This window comes from Lagenorhynchus albirostris, chromosome X, assembly GCF_949774975.1.
Source record: "Lagenorhynchus albirostris chromosome X, mLagAlb1.1, whole genome shotgun sequence".
NCBI classification, from domain to species: Eukaryota; Metazoa; Chordata; class Mammalia; order Artiodactyla; family Delphinidae; genus Lagenorhynchus; species Lagenorhynchus albirostris.
The window spans coordinates 52,791,585-52,814,540 of record NC_083116.1 but is presented as its reverse complement, the minus strand read 5'-3'; the positions used below and the strand labels follow the sequence as shown (position 1 = coordinate 52,814,540).

At 36.2% G+C, this 22,956-nt stretch overlaps 1 protein-coding gene across 6 annotated transcripts in view; it reads left to right on the top strand.

Annotated features, from left to right (window-relative positions):
• The window catches only part of PCDH11X (protocadherin 11 X-linked), a 704,983-nt gene that overhangs the window by 302,112 nt on the left and 379,915 nt on the right, over positions 1-22,956 (top strand). For 4 of the 6 annotated variants that reach the window (XM_060137157.1, XM_060137153.1, XM_060137152.1 and 1 more), the window contains exon 3: positions 6,183-6,263. The exons of the other annotated variants lie outside the window; for them this stretch is intronic. In XM_060137157.1, coding sequence (XP_059993140.1) covers positions 6,183-6,263 — 81 coding nt within the window. The remainder of the gene's footprint in view (positions 1-6,182; positions 6,264-22,956) is intronic. 6 annotated transcript variants of the gene reach the window in all.

Sequence of the window (22,956 nt, the reverse complement as noted above, 5' to 3'; positions counted from 1 at the left end):
ATACAGAAACATAGATCTGCATCTTATCTTTCAGAAGTCAATGATGAACCATATTTTGTTTTATTAAAAAGGTCAAGCATAGATTTTTTGAGCACTAATATTTCCTAGAACTGCCATTTCTCTCATTTGTATTATAGTTAATCCTCAGCAGTTCTGTATATTGGAGCTATTTTATTAGACCATTTCTTACTTATTAGTATTAAAACTATGGGGTTTGGTGGAAGGGAGAAGAGTAATGGAAAGAACATTGTTAGGGGTGGGAGTATTATTTCACCTTTAAATTGTTATTTTTGTGTGCAATATAATTCAATAAACTTTTCCTAATATTTGAATATTGAAGCATATTATACAATAGAGATATTTAATTGTCAAAGTTAAATGGACAAGATACATCTACATAACTTTAAGCATTTAACCACCTAATATGCTATCCCTAATTAATTTAATGGACATTTGAATGTTGTCAGGCAGGAAAAATTTTACTCTGTCCTTCTAAGTTCTTCTGGCTGTTCTAAGAGTTAAAATGACTTGAGACAGATTAACAGGAGAAAATCAAAACAAAAATTTAATAACATATATACATGGGAGACGTCCCAGAAAACTGGATAACTCACCAAAATGGCTGAAACTCTCATCTGTGGTACGCGGGCCTCTCACTGCTGTGGCCTCTCCCATTGCAGAGCACAGGCTCCGGATGCGCAGGCTCAGCGGCCATGGCTCAGGGGCCCAGCCACTCCGCGGCATGTGGGATCTTCCCGGACCGGGGCACGAACCCATGTTCCCTGCATTGGTAGGCAGACCCTCAACCACTGCGCCACCAGGGAAGCCTTGAAATGCTCATCTTAAATACCATCTTCAACTATAGACAAAGAAGGATGTTGGGGGTAGTGGTTTGGGTCTTTGATGCTGAGGAAGGCAATTGACATGGAGATGGAAAAGCAAATGTTTGGTAAACAAATTTTGCTGGGGCAAGCAGGGAGGATGGGACACAGAGTGGACTCTGATCTCTAGGCCCTGCTGAGTTTCCTCCACCTCACCAAGCTTATATTCTTTGAAAATATCTCTGGTGATAGCTCTATTCTGGGAATAGGCCCTTCATCTAAATGCTTTTAGGCAGTTAAGGGCGAAGGAACAAGAAAAATTTCCTGATCTTTCTGTTTCTTAGAAATAACCAGCCCAAATTAATCCTCATGTCAAAAAGATAAGTTTTGGGGTGGCAAATTTTGCTACCCTACAATGTGGCATGATACGTTTGACAGACTGACACACAGACAGACATAAAACTGCTCACAATTGACAGAAAATTTTAAAATCAGATTCTTAAACTGTGCATAGGAAATGCAACTCTAGTAGACTTGGTCTAAAAAATAAGGTTAAATCTGAGACCTGAGCACAAATCTGCTTAGAAACTATTGTAGCACAGGACACTTTACTCAAATACATTTGAGAATTTCATCTTTGCTTAGTGTATAACTATAAAATCACCAGCTGACTTTGCAAGTCCATCAGGAGTATGTGCTTAATTCACTTTCTCATACATCTGTCCCATCTTTCAGTTACATCTTCAGTCATATAGACCACAACCTGGATTTCCCTACCTTAGACCATATTGCTCTCTCTGCCAAAAAAAGTCTTCTCTTCACCCTCTGCATCTAGAGTCTACCAGACTTTACTTATTTCATAGACTTGGTCATTAATTACAGTTATTAGTTTGTCTTTTCTTTTCCTCTAGATCAGAAGTCAGCAAACTTTTTCTGTAAAGGGCCAGAGTAGTGTTGCTGAAACCTGACCTCTGTCACACCAAACTGAATCTTGGAGACAGAGTTTGGGGTGAAGTAGCAAATAATAGCTTTATTGCTTTGCCAGGTGAAGCAGGCCACAGTAAGCTAATGCCCTGAAAACTATGTGTCCCAACCCATGGGGGCTTGTGAGGAGTTTTATAGTAATGGTTCAAGGGAGGCAGGGTTGCTGATAAGGATCAGGGTGCATGCAGGGCTTGCATTCCTTCAATCCAGGGATCATCTGGTATCACCGTGGTCTTGTGATGGGCTTCTGTGGTTCTTGAAGTTATCAAACTGTGACCTTTTCTCTGGAATGAAGAATGCTTCATCAAGTAGTTAACATCTTCCATTTGGTGAGGGTTTTAGTTCTGCAGAAGAGCTCAAAGATATTGTTATGTACATCCCTTGAGGAGGTAACAGGACCCTGCCCCAAAGCTGCACTATCATTTCTTGACTGCTCCTCCCTTGTCTCCCAATCCTCTCCCTTCCCTGGTTAACAAGTGTTTGAACCTGCCCTTTGGAACTAGGGATGGTCATGGAACCTGAATGAAGCTTATTTCCTACAAACAAGAAACAGGGGAGGCAGAAAGGCTTTTGTGCCCAGGAGCCCCACAGGGTCCTGCTCAGTTTCAGTAGGTTTTATATATAACAAAAGAGAAACCAAATTCCCCAAAAATTTCAATTGATGATATTCAAACCATCAAATGTAATAATAATGAGTACAATGTTTTATGTAATAGAGGACTACTAATGAAATGAATGGTCTTGTATATCTGATCTCAGAAAATGTCTTTTCACACAGATAGGTACTGCCCAATACTGATATCAATCCACAAGCATATAGATTTAACTCAACATATCTATCCTTGGAAGGCATGTGAAGAGCTCTATTAGATTCTTTTCTTCATATCTGCCATTTAGCATGCCATTACATTGAAGATTAATCATTTCTAATTGACAGATAAAAGCTCCTCAATTCCATATTTATTGCAACCTATTGAAAATTTGAGTTTGTGCACAAATGGAAATTCTGCTTCTTGTTTTAACTTCTACAGGGCTGGAGTGTATAAAGTAACTTACCATTACTTGTGACTCAAACAATTTTAGTTGTCATCAGAGTGACTTTACTGCAGTATAAATTTTGCATATAAGCACTCTTTTACCTTACAATTTTAGGTTGATTTATCAAACGTTATCAAGTTTTCAACAAAAACTAATTGCCAGAGTGATTCAGCATTCAATAATAGTGGTCAAGGGTACTTCTCATTCAGCAAAATTTCCGTCTTGGCTCTGAGCTCAAAAATAAACCTTTGCCACTTATAAGCCATCCAACTGCTTGTATGGTAAGGCAAGTCAGGATATTCAACTTGCAATTTTGACAAAAGTGCACAGAATGACAATGGTTCCATTAGCAATAGCGAATGAAGTTCACTATTGACACTCCTAGTTCAATAACACATGATAGACTCAAATATTTTGCACAAAGTACCTGCTGATGTATAATACAATAAACAGCCATAGGTTTTGAACACCTTATGTTTTCCAAAGCATTGTATATTTGTCCAGCTAAACTTTTTTTCTGTGCAACATATATTTCACTCACCATTAGTTGTAACACACCTTAACAGATCCCACATCAGGTTTTACTGAATTAGTGTTTTGTCAAATTCTTTGAAAATATTCTTACCTGTTCTGTTCCACACAGACAATTCATTCATAGAGGCTAATTTTTCAGTCTCTTCAAACTTGGTATTGCTTCCTCAAGCAAGTAACAGCAATTAAGCATTGTTGGTAACATCTGTTAACTCACAAAGGAAAAACACTCCATACCATTTTCCCTTTTTTTTTAAAAAATTACCGTTGCCGTTGCTCTCAATGTCCTCAACTTTTTGAGTAACTGTACTTGGTGAAACGCTAATAGTCTTAAGTTTGTTTTCTCTAGATGTATTTCTTTGCTTGCTGTAAGCAAACCCTGTTTAATAACTCACCATCAGTGAGTAGTTCTCTCTGCTTGGCTAACAAATTAGCTTTTCAGAAACTTACTTTTGTCACTCATTTTCATTTATTTTTGTGATGAAATTCTGCTATGATGAGACCTTTCATTTTAATTTTCGAATTCTTCTAACTGTTGCTTTCCTGTGAGTTGGAATATTGTGATGAGTGCTTAGTCTGTAATATTAACGTGTATTGCATTCTTTTTGTCACAGGTATAGTGTCATTGCAGAATAAACACAATTTGCCATTTAAATGATAACAAAATAATTCTTGCTCAACTGGGCCTTAAAAATGTGATGTTCCACATCTGACTGTCTCTCTTTTTTTTTTAATTTTATTTTATTATTTTATTTTTTGCTGCATTGGGTCTACGCTGCTGTGCGAGGACTTTCTCTAGTTGCGGCAAGCATGGGCTACTCTTTGTTGCAGTGCATGGGCTTCTCACTGCGGTAACTTCTCCTGCTGCAGGGCACGGGCTCTAGGCGCGCGGGCTTCAGTAGTTGTGGCATGCGGGCTCCAGAGCGCAGGCTCAGCAGCTGTGGCACATGGATCCAGGTGCTCTGCGGCACGTGGGATCCTCCCGGACCAGGGATTGAACCCGTGTCCCCTGCATTGGCAGGTGGATTCTTAACCACTGCTCCACCAGGGAAGCCCTAACTGTCTCTTCTTTTTTTTTTTTTTTTTTTTTTTTGCGGTACGCGGGCCTCTCACTGCTGTGGCCTCTCCCGTTGCGGAGCACAGGCTCCGGGCGTGCAGGCTCAGCAGCCATGGCTCACGGGCCCAGCCGCTCCGCGGCATGTGGGATCTTCCCAGACCGGGGCACGAACCCGTGTCCCCTGCATCGGCAGGCGGACTCTCACCCACTGTGCCACCAGGGAAGCCCCTCTTCTTTTCTTGATTTGACATAATGGGCATGCAGGAATAATAAAAATATAAAAAATAAACTGTCATGGTAAGGCAATAGGAATGGGGCACTTAAAATTGTGTGGGAGGAAAAATAATTTTTCCTCCACCCTTTCAGATTCTTGGCTGAGACCCTCCCCCCAACCTCATAATAAAAGACAGATTAACAGGAGAAAAACAAACAAGTTTAATACCATGTATCCCTCCTGTATATGTGAGAGATACCCAGGAAATCTGAGTAACTATCTGAAATTGCCCAAGCCATCACCTTAAATACCATCTTCAGATAAAGGCAAAAGAAGATGTTGGGGGCAGGGGAGCCAGTTATGGGAGGCTATGAGGAAAAGCACAATAATCAAGGGTAAGATTGTTGTGCAGATTTAAGTCTGTTGCCTACTTCACTGAAAAATGTTTTAGAGATTTAGTCATCCTTCACTTCCTGGTACAGAGAGGGAGACACACTTACAAATGGAGATTTCCCTTATAAATGTAAATATCCTTTACAAAAGGGTAACTTTTCTTGGTTTTCAGAACTTTTCTTATGTCTGCTGTTTCATAAAAATAATCAGCCTAAAATAATCCTTATGCCAGAAATATTTTGGGGTGGCAAATATGCTCTCCTTCAAAACCCTGTCAAGTAATAATTACATAACTCTAATTGGTAGTACACCAAACATCAGTATGAAGTCTTGAGAGTGTGACATAAGGTCTCTGTCACTGTTATTCTGTTCTGCTATTATAGCCCATGAGATTCCAACAGTCACTCAACTTGGTTTTCTTAGCTTCCTTGAAAAATTTCTCCCTTGGCTAGATAAAAGGATAACTTTTTAACCAAACCCTTTCCCCCATATACTAAAATCACATACATAGAAATGTGTAGAGTATACATTCAATATTTTTTAAAACAGAGAATATACTCTCTGTCCTGAAGAAAATAAAATGGATATAGACATCATCTTTTCAAAATCTTGATAATTATTCTGGGTTGGTATGCTAGTATCTCTATATTGGTTCATAAGCTTTTTGGCATTTATAACAACTGTTAAATATCTTTATATGATAGATAGCAAATTTGTGATGTGGTGGCATGCACAGGATAGATTTTAATTTCAGACACTGTAAATTTGCAAATACAAGCTGTTGAAGCCATTGAGTTGTAAAAGTATTGGACTGAAAGTCTCTCCAACTTAAATTTCAGCCATTTAAATGTTTTAAACTGCCCTCCACAATTGCACTCAAATGTTTAATGGAACTCTTAAATGTAACACTGGGTTATAAGCTCCATCGGAAAAGGAATTTCTTTTTTTTTTTTTTGTCTCTTGTTTATTCCCAGTACCTAGAGGTGTGCCTATCACATTGTAAGTCCTCAATAACTACAATGTCTAGAAAGAGATATTTACCCAGGCACTATTTTACTTACCTGTGTTTGATGCATGTGTGCATTGTACTATGTTTCCCACATTTAACAAACAAAAATACTTCTATTTTGTTCCCCTTGTAAAGCCAATGAAGGAGGTTATACGATCTCGCACACCCATGAAAGAGACAACTACTGTGGAGATCTGGACTCATCCCCAACCACAGGTATGAAAGGAAACACTTGATATTTCCCTTTACTTGATTTTTATGAATGTATAAAAACCATTCTTTTTTAAATTTTTAATTTTTTTTATTTTTTAACATTTTTATTGGAATATAATTGCCTTACAATGGTGTGTTAGTTTCTGCTTTATAACAAAGTGAATCAGTTATACATATACATATGCTCCCACACCTCTTCCCTCTTGCATCTCCCTCCCTCCCACCCTCCATATCCCACCTCTCTAGGTGGTCCCAAACCACCGAGCTCATCTCCCTGTGCTATGTGGCTGCTTCCCACTAGCTATCTATTTTACGTTTGGTAGTGTATATATGTCCATGCTACTCTCTCACTTTGTCCCAGCTTACTCTTCCCCCTCCCCATATGCTCAAGTCCATTCTCTAGTAGGTCTGTGTCTTTATTCCCGTGTTACCCCTAGGTTCTTCATGACCTTTTTTTCTTTTCCTTAGATTCCATATATATGTGTTAGCATACGGTATTTGTTTTTCTCTTTCTGAATTACATCACTCAGTATGACAGACTCTAGGTCAATCTACCTCACTACAAATATCTCAATTTCATTTCTTTTTATGGCTGAGTAATATTCCATTGTATATATGTGCCACGTCTTCTTTATCCATTCATCCAATGAAGGGCACTAAGGTTGCTTCCATGTCCTGGCTATTGTAAATAGAGCTGCAATGAACATTTTGGTACATGACTCTTTTTGAATTATGGTTTTCTCAGGGTATATGCCCAGTAGTGGGATTGCTGGGTCGTATGGTAGTTCTATTTTTAGTTTTTTTAAGGAATGTCCATACTCTTCTCCATAGTGGCTATATCAATTTACATTCCCACCAACAGTGCAAGAGTGTTCCCTTTTCTTCACACCCTCTCCAGCATTTATTGTTTCTAGATTTTTTGATGATGGCCAATCTGACCAGTGTGAGATGATACCTCATTATAGTTTTGATTTGCATTTCTCTAATGATTAATGATGTTGAGCATTCTTTCATGTGTTTGTTGGTAGTCTGTATATCTTCTTTGGAGAAATGGCTATTTAGGTCTTCTGCCCATTTTTGGATTGGGTTGTTTGTTTTTTTGCTATTGAACTGCATGAGCTGCTTGTAAATCTTGGAGATTAATCATTTTTTGCTTCAAATGCAAAATATTTTCTCCCATTCTGAGGGTTGTCTTTTGGTCTTGTTTATGGTTTCCTTTGCTGTGCAAAAGTTTTGAAGTTTCATTAGGTCCCATTTGTTTATTTTTGTTTTTATTTCCATTTCTCTAGGAGGTGGGTCAAAAAGGATCTTGCTGTAATTTATGTCATAGAGTGTTCTGCCTATGTTTTCCTCTAAGAGTTTGATAGTTTCTGGCCTTACATTTAGGTCTTTAATCCATTCTGAGTTTATTTTTGTGTATGGTGTTAGGGAGTGTTCTAAGTTCATACTTTTACATGTACCTGTCCAGTTTTCCCAGCACCACTTATCGAAGAGGCTGTCTTTTCTCCACTGTATATTCTTGCCTCCTTTATCAAAGATAAGGTGACCTGATATATGTGCATGGATATCTCTCTGGGCTTTCTATCCTGTTCCATTGATCTATCTTTCTGTTTTTGTGCCAGTACAATACTGTCTTGATTACTGTAGCTTTGTAGTATAGTCTGAAGTCAGGGAGCCTGCTTCCTCCAGCTCCACTTTTCGTTCTCAAGATTGCTTTGGCTATTCGGGGTCTTTTGTGTTTCCATACAAATTGTGAATTTTTTTGTTCTAGTTCTGTGAAAAATACCAGTGCTAGTTTGATAGAGATTGCATTGAATCTGTAGATTGCTTTGGGTAGTACAGTCATTTTCACAATGTTGATTCTTCCAATCCAAGAACATGGTATATCTCTCCATCTATTTGTATCATCTTTAATTTCTTTCATCAGTGTCTTATAATTTTCTGCATACAGGTCTTTTGTCTCCTTACGTAGGTTTATTCCTAGATATTTTATTCTTTTTGTTGCAATGGTAAATGGGAGTGTTTCCTTAATTTCACTTTCAGATTTTTCATCATTAGTGTATAGGAATGCAAGAGATTTCTGTGCATTAATTTTGTATCCTGCTACTTTATCAAATTCATTCATTAGCTCTAGTAGTTTTCTGGTAGCATCTTTATGATTCTCTATGTATAGTATCATGTCATCTGCAAACAGTGACAGCTTTACTTTTTCTTTTCTGATTTGGATTTGTTTTATTTCTTTTTCTTCTCTGATTGCTGTAGTTAAAACTTCCAAAACTATGTTGAATAATAGTGGTGAGAGTAGGCAACCTTGTCTCATTCCTGATCTTAGTGGAAATGGTTTCAGTTTTTCACCATTGAGGACGAAGTTGGCTGTGGGTTTGTCATATATGGCCTTTATTATGTTGAGGAAAGTTTTTCTATGCCTACTTTCTTCAGGGTTTTATCGTAAATGGGTGCTGAATTTTGTCGAAAGCTTTCTCCTCCTCTATTGAGATGATCATATGGTTTTTCTCTTTCAATTTGTTAATATGGTGTATCATGTTGATTGATTTGCGTATATTGAAGAATCCTTGCATTCCTGGGATAAACCCCACTTGATCATGGTGTATGATCCTTTTAATGTGCTGTTGGATTATGTTTGCTAGTATTTTGTTGAGGATTTTTGCATCTATGTTCATCAGTGATATTGGCCTGTAGTTTTCTTTCTTTGTGACATCTTAGTCTGGTTTAGGTATCAGGTGATGGTGGCCTCATAGAATGAGTTTGGGAGTGTTCCTCCCTCTGCTATATTTTGGAAGAGTTAAAAAACATTCTTAAGATGTATTTCTCAATATGTATTCCATGAAGTTTCTTTAGGTGATTTTATGCTTGACTCTAGTGTGAAAATATGACAGTAAATACGTATTTCTTCCTAGTGTAGTTTGATAATAATATTGGAGGTAGTTTATTTTTTGCATAAGGTAAAAGTATTCTTCAAAATGCCTCTTCTAAATGGTTATCTATTCCACTGATGTTTGTCTAATCATGAGGTCGTGGAGTGAAAAAAAATTGAGAACTGCTGTTTTACAATATGACTTAAATTTAAGGTTTAGCATAATATAGGACAATTTGATTTTACGCTAATCAGGCAAATTTTAGTAAGACCTCCCTGAAAGAAACCAGTTTGAATTTTAAAGGAAATTATGTTATAAAGTATTCTTAAAGAATCCACTTTTTCTCATTTCAATCAGGACAGCTCAAAATGTGACTAACAAATCCAACCTAATTTGTTTTCTTCAGAGGCCATAAGGGGAATTTAAAAATGAAGTGAGGAGACCAATCTAAACATTTGTTGGCCATTTATTATTCTGTGGCTGGTTTACTTACTGTTTTCCATAACATAGAGGTCCTGAATTTGACCCCTTGGGTGCCACGTTAATAACCAGAAATTATCGGCTATCCAGTTATTTTCAAATGTCATTTATTTGTTACAAAGGATATAAATTTTAAAAATGTAGATACATAAATGCATGTCTAGAGTATTAGAAAAACAACCCAAATGGAGTGAGAAGAGAATCACATTGCTTATCCTTTGTTATTTGACGAGTGCTTCTGAAATTCATGGAAATCATGTGTTCTATAATAATAACATCCTACAATATTTTACAGTGTTAATTTATGCTCTTTAGGAAGAGTTACATAATTAATACATGCCCTGTGGAAAGAAATGGTTAATTAAAGAAAGGTTCATTGCAACCCAGGAGCTGTCCAAATTGTGACTAGCTTTAAATTACTCAAGTCCGAATTCACGAAGTTTTGCCAAATTTCAAACTGACTTTCCGGTCTTGCACCTCTGATTCAGTCTCAAGAAAATTGGTGAGGATGTAGAATACACGATGATAGAATCCACATCTATATCCTTGATTAAGAGGCTATACAGTCTTCAGAATAGCTGTTTTGAGGAAAAGTACACAATTTTAAAATGTGTACTTTAAGGTCCAAAGATTTGAACTACTAATGTGACAAGAGATAGGACTAGGATAAATAGTTAGATGACAGATGAAATTAGACATTGTTATAGCACTGTTCCTCTATGAATAAGACATTGCTCTATGAGCAATATTTTTTACCTAGCCAGTTACTCCTGGTTGTATTCTACTAAAAGGAGTGCAATATAAGTAATTCTACTAATTTCTTGCTGATTACTGATTCTCTTGTTTGTTTACGAACTTAAAATCTTGTTGGAGACACAATTATTTCTTTTTTAAAAACATTTTTATTGGAGTATAATTGCTTTACAATGTTGTGTTAGTTTCTGCTGTATAACAAAGTGGATCAGCTATATGCATACATATATCCCCATATCCCCTCCCTCTTGCGTCTCCCTCCCACCCTCCCTGCCCCACCCCTCTAGGTGGTCACAAAGCACTGAACTGGTTTCCCTGTAGTGGGTTCATTTTGCTTGAGGTTCTTTTATTAGGTAAATCTTTTAGATATCTGAGAGCCTTGATTGTCCTTACTGCCTGAGACTTCAATTGAAATTTAAGATGTGTCATAGAGTGGTGGATTGCACTGCATAGAATTATCATGAATATGATACAGATAGGGACTTTCCAACCTTGTTTTTGGTAAACATTGTGTTTGCCTCTGAAAAATTTAAAGAAAATATGTGTTTTATGAATAAGCTTTTATGGTTCCTTATATTTAGCAAGATATTCAATACTCATTTGTTGGATTTCGAAAGCAACAATCTAAAAATAGAAACTACTGAAACTAGAGTGTAACCTGACAATTAAATTATTTCTATTCCTCCATTGAAATCTTTAAACTCTTTGATTATCCCTCCCTCTACCATTCAGATGACAATTAAAGTCATGATACAGATGGTGACTTGGAGGGTTTATTTCTTTTAAATGAGCAAATACTACAATGGTGTCCCATAAAGCAGAATGGTTCTTAGCTGTAAAAGCCAACTGTTCAGCTAATTAAAGTAACTTGTGAACCATGAAATAGGTCAACTTATTCTTTGACCAAAGAAAATCAAAATGAAAGTGTCCATTTCCTTACAAGAAATACCCTTGTAAGTCCATTTCCTTTAGCGGTTTTCTTAGAATCTTTAGAAAATATGTGTACAACTGGGGTGCATGTCTTGAAGTTCCAAGTTAGATTTTTTTAAATTAACGTGATTTTTAAATAACATTGGAAAAGGAATCAAATCATGCATAGCAGCTTTTCAATGTGAGGTGGACAGCAATGGGGTCATAAACATTCACTGTAGCTAACCTCCTAGCATTTGTGTAGTATTAGGGGAAATAGAGAGCTACTCGGAAATGGCTGTTGACCAGCTTTTCACATGCTGTTTACATATGCCAGTTCATGTGAAATTCTTATTTTTTGGTAATGCAGCATTCTATAATAACTCGATCTTTTCCCCTTGCATAATAAATTCTCCGCCCCCAATCACCTTCCCTGCCTTTGATTCTTAGTAATTACAATGCTCTGTATGCTAGCAAGTCTAAAACTGAATAACATTCTGTCAAAAACTTGAAACAAAATAAAACTAGTATATCTGGGGGGAGTCTTTCTGTGACTTTCTATGACTTTCAATTACAATGGCCTTGTTTGTGAAACAATTCTGAAGACAGTCTGATTATGAATACAGACATTAACTTGGCTGCCACTGTACTTCATTAAATCCAGATGTATTGTGATCATGACTTATATTCATTGAGAAATAAATAGCTTAGAACAGTAGTATCAGGCAACTGCTATAGAATATATGAGTGGAGAATGGACCCACTGCTTGACATTAACTCCCCAAACCTTAACACCCACAGCTAGTGACTTATGTCTCCTACAAAGAACACAGTTCACCTCTGGCACAGAAAGTAAATGAAATAGTGCAAACACTATGAAGGGATACAAGAGAAATAAGAAATGTAGAGCAAATTTTTACTTTGGAAAGATGACAGAAGTCATATGTGGCAATGGAATTTATTTCTTTTATTTAACAAAACCTGTATAAACTTACTACATATCAGGTGGTCTTTTAAGCAATTAAAACATTAACTCATTGAATTCTTATTACAAACTTATAACTATTATTAAACCTATTATTGTTATCATTAACCCTATTTTGTAGATGAGGAAGTTGGGGCACCAAGAGATGATGGCAAGTACCAAAGACAGGATGCAGACTCCCTGGGTCTGGCTCTAAAGCTCATCTTTGTAACAACTGCTTAATAATTTCTCACCACGAATGAACAGCAATAATGGAAGGTGGTCCCTGGGACAAGAAATATTTTAAAAGGAGTCTCTTTCTAGTGTTAAACTAACATAATTTTCTATTCAGCTAGAACACCTGCTTGTATTTGCGTATGATAAAGGAAGATGACCTTGTTATGATGCTGGAATGAAAATAAAAGAACAATAAGACGTGTGGATCATAAAGAATATGAGGTTTAAAAGTAATCAGAAAAATGCAATTTGTAGACATATTAAATACAATGATAATCCTTAATGAAAATCTTTCTGCAGGATGAGAAATGCTAATTAACAGTAATAGAATGTGTGAGAATTCCCGTGGTTTTAAAGAATTACCTTGTAATCTTGGAATAGTGGCTAACAGGATCACTAATTCGATATGTTAACAGTAAAGTCATTTGATGAAGGAATTGCTACACTAATCTTACATTTTACCACAGCATGGTTAGGAAATCCACAGGGCTTTCTTTGGCAAATCAGTTTTCGTAAAGTAAAACCAGCTCTTACAGTTCCTTCCTATTCTAAATGGCCTACAACTACTGATAGAATAAGCTGCACAGTATTATTGTTTTTTTGTTTTGAAATAGAACTCCAAAGGAAAGTTTAGATGTTCACGATAAGGGTCAACACTAGTGTCTTTGCTTCTCTTGCAAGGAAAAAAAAAAAGATAATTCAAGAAAACTGCCTTCCTAGACTGTGAATAATTAAATCATGAAATGTTAGACTACACTTAGGCAGCATTTTGTTTTGATTTCAATATGTGTCTACTCAGTGGGGCCACTTGTAATGTTTCTTCATTAGCAGCAAAAGTATCTTGAAAAAAATTCATTGGGGTCATGAAACCACAAAACATTTTCCAAGGTGCACATACCATTAACTTCCGTTAGTTGCCAGCCTCGGTTTCATATCAGATGATATTTTTGATAATGCTTTTAAGATATACACTTATTTAAAAAATTTTTTTTGAACTACACACTTCATAATTCATGTTTTCCTCAAAGATCAAAGCACTTATCTTTTGGCTGGAAATTCAAGATGTGTTTTTTTTCTTGTTATGATTTCTTCATGTTGTAGAGAAAAGTATATGTTCTGTGAGAATGTAAGCTAATGATCATGCAAGAATCTGAGATCAGAATTTTTCCAAAGCTTAATCTGGGAATTTTTAAGAGTTATTTTCATCTTCTAGGATTATTTTGTGGAAGGCCTTAAAATGCTAAGCCAACTTTAGAGGTAAGTCTTGACACAATAGGAAGCCTCATTTAAAAAGAAATCAACATGCCTTGATGTGACATTATATATAACGTTTATTTTCAGACATATGGAAACTACTCAACATTGTTCTCCGACCAGACTCCTAAGATTTAGCCTTTGTCCTTGACCTTTAGTGGTGTGAGTACTTTACTTTTAGTCATTAATGACTTTTATTTTTAAGTGACTACTAAAAGCATCATGCTAGGTGCTCCACAGTAATTATTTCCTTTTCTTCAGTCTCTACAGCAGTTTTGTTGAGGTGTAGCTATAATATCTGCTTTTCTTAGTTGAGGAAACTGGGGCTCAGAGAGGTGGAATAATGCGCCTAATTTTGCGCAGCTAGCGAGTGTTAGGGGGATTCAAACTTTAATGTTCTGATTCTAAAGTCCATGATTCTTCCCCAACTGCACACTGCCTCCCGTTCTTATTATATTCACAGAGAATGTCTCTTCAGTGAACATGCATCCTACATGTGACCTGACATCCCTCTGATTCCATGGCTTATGTGTGAATCTCAGCAGCATAGCAGATTTGTGCCATGTTCACAGATAAAAGGCTTGTGAGCACCCACAGCAGATGAATACACACTGCAACAGATGGGGACCATTCTTCTGGAGCTCTTAGACTACAAAATATTGGCAACCAGTTTTGAAATGAAATTGCTAACTATGATGTTAATATCCACTTGTTATTAAGCTTTAAAGTAGAAAATAAATATAGACCTTAAATATCATTAGGTACAATAGTAATTCATAGGAATAAAAATAGGTCTCAATTTTCAAAACATAAGGAAGAAATCAAGGATGAACCTACTTTTACTATATTAATCATTTCTTTACATGGAATCTGGATTATGAGTTGTCAGCCTGCACATGAGTCCTCTAGCAATGCCTAGCACACAAGCAAAATAAATTGTATTTGTAATCACAGATGAAACCTTTTTGATGACACTGAAATCAAAGTGCTAAAAGCTCATCACTTGGTTTATCTATCATGTGGGCTCACGAATAAAGCATGTTGGGAATTAAAAGTAGGCCACATGAGGGAGGAATAAACATCAAATTAGGTAGGGCTAGAGTTGGGGGCACCGTTCAGGGTAAGGGTACAATCCTCACAGGAAAACTGTCAGCAAGCAAATTAGAATTCCCAAGGGGAAATATGATAAATTTGGACTAACTTTCAGAAACCAAAGGTCCTGAACTAGTGGGAGGGGTTCTGTAGAAAAGATATTTAAACAGTGCTGATAATCATGGTCAGGCAACCATATTATTGGGTTCTCTTTGTAGTAAGACTCCAGCCAATGGCTCTCCCATTAACTATGTGTGAAGCCTGGGGCCAGTGACAAAGTATTTGAATTTGTTTCCACATCTGTAATATGAGGATATTTATATCATTCTTATAGAATTGCTATGAGAGTTAACACAATATATTCTAAGGCAAGCACCCAATAGATGTTCAATATGCAGATATCCAATTCTTTTTTATTTTTTTCCAATCCCATCTAAAAATTAGAAAGTAAAACAAGAAGCTGGGGAAAATTCCAGGCATATGAGCTGGGCGAGTGAAACTGCCATTAACAAACATGGACATTCAGGTTTCCATGGCCTACCCTAGCACACCACACTCTGCACTTAGGTAGTGAAATGACTGGGCATCTTAAAATACTCCCAGATATGGTGCAGATCATTTCAAGCCCAAGGTAGAGTTGGCATTCACCTCCTACAGTTAAGTGGGCTGACAATCTTCAGAAGTATATATAAAGGAAAAGTAGATAATTGCCAGAGACATCATATGTCCCTGTCTCTTCATTTTGATAGGAGATACCTTAAAGGAAAAAAATTCCAGTTGATTTAATTTTATATATCAGTTTCTCAGATCAGCATGAAATTATATGCTTAAAATACTTCCTTTTGGCTAATCTAAAACTAATATAAGCAAATTAAAGTAAAGAAATTCTCTTGGAGGAAACACTGCTGAGTTTGCTCGGATTCATAGTAACAAGTGCATAAGGTCCCTAAGTTACTTTGATACCTGCTGATATAATCTAGAGCTAAGTTAAAAATTAGTAAAAACAAAAGTAAACTTTATCAAAATCTCATCCATAGGTCTATTCTATGACCTAATCATTAGACCAATTGTTGATTTCCAGCATAAATGTGATGTAAACCAATACCCTCATTACACATATATATATATATATATATATATATATATATATATGTATATTTTAAAGGAATATATAATGGCAGGGAGTTCCTTAATGTGATGTGGAAGTATTTCACCTCACGATTTTGGCAGATAACAATATGAATAGTAAATCTGTCATCCCAGGCCTTGTTTGTGTAGAATTCATTCTGTCTCACATGCAACAATGTCAAATTGCTCCATTTAACGTTAGTGCCTGAATGAATGTCAGGGAAACAATGCTAGAGCAATTTAGCAGTTTGCATGCCTCTGACACTAAAGATTTTCCTTTTTGTTTTGTTTGTTTTCTGTTTTCTTTGACTTTGCAGTAGGTAGTCCTTCTCCCCTGCTGTTATTTCCTGCTCCTAATTCCTATTAACATACATTGTAGAACATCCTGACCCCTCTGCAGTTGTCAGCCATTCTCTATGATATAAAGCTCTTTTTTGTTAACTAAAGTTATTGAAAAATGAGTAGGGCAATAGAAGACTTTGTGCTCATATTGAAACTCTCACCAGGTTTCTACCAAAAATCTTTGATTAGATTTGAGTTACCTTAGAAAGAATTCATCAGTGAGTTTCCAAATATATTTCATCTACATATTCTTTATGATAAGGCTGCAAAAACACATCACCTGAACTACTGCTGTAAAACTCCATCTCCTCTCCCTTCTCCTAGATTTCTCCTATCTGTCTATTCTCGAAGACCTACCATATTTTTCATCCTAAATTCCAATACTGATTGGAAGGTCCATATGGAGGGTCCTACTTTAAAAATCTTCAGATGTCTCCCATTACTTATAGAAAGAAGTTTAGTTACAGTCACAGGTTTCCATGTTTTGGCCCATACTCTCTGGTCTTTCTACACTTTTCTTTCTGGCTCATTGCTCAATGCCTACCTTAAGTTCCAATCAAACTATATTCTTTACTCTTCCTTCAGTTTTCTTATTCTTCCCTACCTATTTATTTGTATCTATTTCTCCCCTTCCAAACAATGCTTCTCCCTTATCTCCTCCTGTGCTTAACCATTCGCATAGTACTCATCTTTTAAGGTGCCACGTGAAATACTTTTCCATCCACCCAACTGGCTATTAGCTCTTCATTCTCTGAGCTCCCATAGCACTGTGTATGTACCTCTCAAGGCTTCTTATCACACACAGAATTACATTTCAAATATTTGTGCCCATGTCTTATTCTCCCATTTAAATGTTAGTTCTTTGAGAGCAGGGATGGTTTTCAACTCATGACTCCATACCTAGTATAGTATCTTGAATTCAGTAATAGTTTTCCGGTGTGAGGCAAAACATTCTTCTCTCCCCTAAGCACTGGTATTCACCTACACTTTTTTTGAAGAGGCAATATATCATGTTGGATAAGAATTTGCACTTTGGAATCAAGTCTGGGTTTAAATACCAGCATTGCCACTGACTGGTTATGTAATCTTTGCCAAACTATTTAATAGCTCAGAGTTTTATTTTCATCATTTGTCATGACAACACTAATACATCCCTTTTATCAGGAATTGATCTAGTTTATATACATAACCTGTATAAAGTACTTAGTACAATACCTGGCACACAGTAAATATTCAATCAATGTTAATTAAATTATATATTAATATATATTTAATCTTTATATATGTATGTATGTATATATGTGCTTCACCTATTGAACAACAGGCCACAAATCAGTGTTTTATAATGTAATGCAGCTTTGTTTATTTCTTTATCCATTTATTCTCAAAAAGTCCATGCTGCTCTCTCTTTCAACCTGTGTCATCTCACAGCGAGGTTTCCATTTTTGTTTTAAAGTCTCTAAAGAGGAAAATTACTTAGCCTCTAAAATCACTAATTCATTAAACTCTGCCCTTCTTTAGCAAGGGGTCAAATGGTAGGACTTAATAGAACAAGAGACCCAAGAAGCAAAGCTGACTGTTTCACTTTCTATCCATCATCACTGCTGCTCTTCAGAATTCCATCAGTGTTCTTGGTACGTGAGGCTAAATCTGAAACATGATCAAATGAACTCTGCCGCTAGGAGACCTCAATAATTGACATCCTAATTAAAGCTACATTTGAAAAATCAACTATAAGTAATTTGCTCAATACTATCAACTGTTCTCTTAAAATAGTCCATAAAATAATTTTGAGGGTGGATTATTTCTAAAGCATCTGTTCATACGTAAGCTACTTTTACGTTCTGTGTATTTACAATAATGGGAAGCTGCTTGCTAGGCATAAGTACTGAAGGTACACAAAGAGAGGATTTAGTGATCTGCCTTGCCTCATTAATGCACATGTTATTTGGACCATGAGAGATAACCGTGAGGACCGCTTGGGCCATTGTTTTTCAGTTTTATTGAGATATAACCGACATGTAATTTTGTGTAAGTTTAAGGTGTCCTTCATGTGTAGAAAAAATTGGTTGTAAGGGAGCGTCTCAAGTGTTCTGATGCAAGGAATAAGAATGGCAACACCTCTGCATCCCAGCCCCTAACCTCCCTCCCCTATTGACCATAGGACAATGTGAAGAAGTATCTAATCGAGGTATGTTTAGAGTTAAGGCAAGATGAATATTCAGTCACATGTCTGTGCTGACTCTTCTTTGAGGCAGTCGTGCTTATTTCAGCTTATGATACTTGAAGGCAACACTGAGGTTACTTGACCAGCATAGCATGCCTTCTCACTGATGCCCTAAGGAGATGGTAGTAGAGAATGTTTATGGGAAAAGGAGGATAAAAAGTATTGCAGACTTTCTGATCCTTGGAAGTGTTTAATACATGTATTTATACAAGAAAATAATTAAATGAACAACAACTCCAGCAACCCCTTAAAAGTGGTACTTAATCACAGAACACACTCCCTAGGCATCATTTACCTTTGCTCTGTCTAAAATGGTTATGTCTTGGCTACTCAAGTGTGCTCTGAGAATTCTGTGGGTGTTCTCCACCAACACAATTGCCCTTCCTCTTCTCCGTTGCATCACCTCTGAGAGTTTGGCATTGTTGTCAATACGTAGCATAGAAACATATTGGGCTTCTGTTGATATTTTTTCTATTACAACAACTTTTAAAGCTCTGTTGTTAGTTTGAAAGGGAGTTTTACAACATGTCAAGTGCAAAGTTTTTCTTTTAATATTCTAATAAAAACGTCTTTGAGAGTTAGCTCTTCTGAGGCAATATAATTTACACCTGTACAAAATGCATTTTGCTCTAAATGAAGGTAAATAAATTATTTGTGCCATATGTCCCATTCTCTCTGCTTGGTCTAATATTTTCCAAAGTAAGCCATTCGTACTATTTCTTTCTTGCTTTATTGTCACTTAACACAATAATTCAAAAAAACATTTATTGAGTATTTAGTTTGTGCTAAGTCCTGAGGCAAACACTGGAAATAAAACCATGAAAAAGAAAAAAGAAAAATAATACAGGCCCTGTCTTCCAATAGCCTACAGCCTAGTAAGAAAAACTGTGCTAACCACTAATTATAAAATAAAATAGAAATAAATAGGTGATAAATACTTGAATAAGTAACAATACTATGATCATGGAAAAATGATTGCATTCGACTGGGAGTTGAAATCAGGAATGATTTCTGGTTGGAACTGGAATTCAAAGAGTAGGATAATAAGAGTAGAATTAGGATCAATAACACATTTGTTAATTTTTTTTAAAGCACAGTGATTTGTATTCAGCAGACCCTTATCAGCAGTAATAGTTATTATATCACAACCTCACATAGGTAGTAAGTGGTAGAGTTGGAAACCAGATCTCCTGTTTTACATAATAGTTTCTTTCTACAATATTTTTCTCTTCCTGAAGATAGCATGCCCTGATTAACAGAGTTGCCTCAATATCAACAGAAAAAATTTTAATTTGAATTGGATCAATTTTAGGTTCAACTGGATTACCTTGAGAACTTCCGTTTGGGGGAAAGAGTACATGAGGGAAACAGATTAAAGATCAAAAGTCATTTTTGATTGTCAGGAACTGAAAGGTTAGTTGAAACCCAAATGCAGAAGAACTCCAAATAACATTTTGGGAATATTAAGCACACATACACCCTTGTGTCATTTATAATTTTTTTTTCTTTTTGCAGTACGCGGGCCTCTCATTGCTGTGGTCTCTCCCGCTGCGGAGCACAGGCTCCGGACGCACAGGCTCAGCGGCCATGGCCCACGGGCCTAGCCGCTCCGCGGCATGTGGGATCTTCCCGAACCGGGGCACGAACCCGTATCCCCTGCATTGGCAGGTGGACTCTCTACCACTGCGCCACCAGGGAAGCCCTATAATATTTTGATTCTGAGCTTTTATCATGGAAGCACATAAAAACTTAAAGAGATAAAGATGCCAAAACAGGTGAACTCTCAAGTGGCCTGTATTTAAAAATTTTAATCCTTAGAAGAAATTTTTGAAGCAGACAGGAAATGCCCCCAGTTAATCTATACTGTAAGTATAATTTAAGAGCACATTCAGTTTTAATAGTGAATAAAGTATACATTCTGAGCATCAGCAAGTTTGCAAGTGACTGTATATATTATTGTCTTTTCTCTCATACACACTGACCCACATATAACATCAACTTCCCTCCAAGGAGTGCACTTAGAACTTCTGCATTTGAATTTTACTCCTTGGCTTTTCCCCAGCTTTCCTCTGTTTCTTTTATTTAATTGCCAAATGTAACACCTGATCCCTGCATTGGTCCTATGAAATATGCTAGTTTTAGCTCTTCTTTCTATTTTTTTCCCCCCCTGGCATTACTTAGTATGTCAAGATCTATAAACTTGATGCAAATTTCAATAAATTACAGTCATTTGTATTCACTCAAGTTTATTTTCTGTTCAGAAATATATTCTCTAAGATAATGTGACAATGCTCCTGGTTATGCCTAATAATCCTAATGCTGCTGGGCTTCCTGGCATATATTATTTTATTTTTTAATTTTTAATAAATGAACCTGTGTCTTTTGTTCATTGAAATAAAATCCCCTTGTGATTGTTTAGTCTGTTTTATATCCTTCTGAACATGACTTGAAGGTTGCACACTGTATTTTTAAGATGAAATGCCACCAAAACTTAAATAATATTACCGTGGACCTTTAAAAATCAAATCTATAATTCAAATCGTTGTATTTCTGAGTTTCTGTACTCCTTGGGGAGAGAAACTAATGTGTTAGTGGGGGGCGGGGCGTTAATGATTCAGATCATGACAGCTTCACATTTACTTTTCTACTTTCGTAGACGCTGTAGTGTAGACACTATTAAGATACAGTAACAGCCTATAGAAAGATTCTGCTAATCATTACAATTCAGACAATGAAACAAGCATATTCCTATAACAATGAACATGGAGAGCATTGCTCTATCAAAGAATTAAAAATAGATGTATATACTTTATAAAAAGATTGTGTCCTTGAAAGTGAATCATGTAAGTAAGCAGTTATAACAAGACAGTAAAAATTATTCCATAATAAAATAAAATAGAAATTGACTGAAAAGAGACATGAAAAGCTATGTTATACCTGCTACTGAAAAATTATCAATTTATTTACCTTCCCATTTTGATGTTCTCAGTGTTTAAGAGAATGTAGCCTTACCAACCTACAGCCAAAACATGGTGATCTAGATTTTTATTTTCTGGTGTCTGCTAGCTAGTTGGACATTGAAGCTTGTGTTAAAAAATCTAACATATTGTTTTCCATTACCCTGTAAACTCAAGCAATAAATGTGTATTGATTAACTGAATGATCTACTGACCTCAAGGAAGTGAAAGATGTTTTTCATGTTCCCTAACAGATACTTAGAAAATACTAAAAATCCTGGCAAGACAGAGAAAATGGGTGTTTAAATTTTGGGGTTCAGGCAATATATAAGAAAATGAAATACTCATTATTTATTTGATGTACTGTTACTATCTATTGGTACTAGTCTTATAATGATATAGGGGCATATAATAGGCAGCAAACATGTTTTGTCACCTCTGGTACTCCTTTTACATATTGTTAAATTCCTGTGATTCATGCTATAGAAGGGGGAAAAGAAGTTTGTTAAGTGAATATGTATTGGATTTAAAGAAATTTACTGTAGAGATACTACAATTTGATTTGTGCAAAGAGCATTTAAATAATCTGTACTTAATCTAAAAATCTTGAGGTTGAACTGTTTTTTAAAGGAGAGGCTACCAGATATGTACTAACTGGGCTCAGTGATAGACTAAATAATGATACATTCAGAAGACAACAGTAACTGAAGAAGTAATTTATGTTGTCCCAATGGGAGGGACTAAGAATAGACTTTTCTTTTAGTGGATCTCTCCTTCCTTTATTTTTTATTGAGATCAAGCTATTTAATAGATAAAAAAAGTAAACTTGAACTTTTCTGCTAGAGGCACAGAACTTCAAGTAACAATATAAAAGTAATAGCAGTAGACATAGAATCTAAGAAATCTACATGAATTCAAACATTTTATATCTAGACCATGTTTGGACACTCCCATAACTGGCACTGCTATTCAATCATTTGACATCTTAAACAATGACTAAGAAATTTGAGGACCTGATTTTTTCTTTGGGACTTCAGTTCATCAGCCTTGGTACATACAGTCAGCTAATTTGTGCATACTAAGTCTTAGATCAAGTAACTTTGAAGCTTAAGTATGAAACAAGGATTTAGCAGAAAGGACTTCCATTGGTTTCTCTTTCCTCCTTTACTAAACATGTCAAAATGAGAAGGTAATGGTTTAAGTCACACTCAAATGGGGGATTCAGAGGCTGCTTTGAAACTGCCGAAAGAAAATGATCCAGGCAGGGAGACTGCAGGGTATCTCTAAGGTCTGCCCCTGTGAATCTATTTATATTCAAATTTGAAAGCAGAAATTCTGCATTTACTCCCTCTCCACTGAATTCAGTTTCACTTTGGGGAGACCATAAAGCATACTTCATGCTTAAAAAACATGGGCTTTGTAAACAGGCACACTGAAGTTTGAATCTTGTCTTTGCTAGTTACACAGCAATGGACAA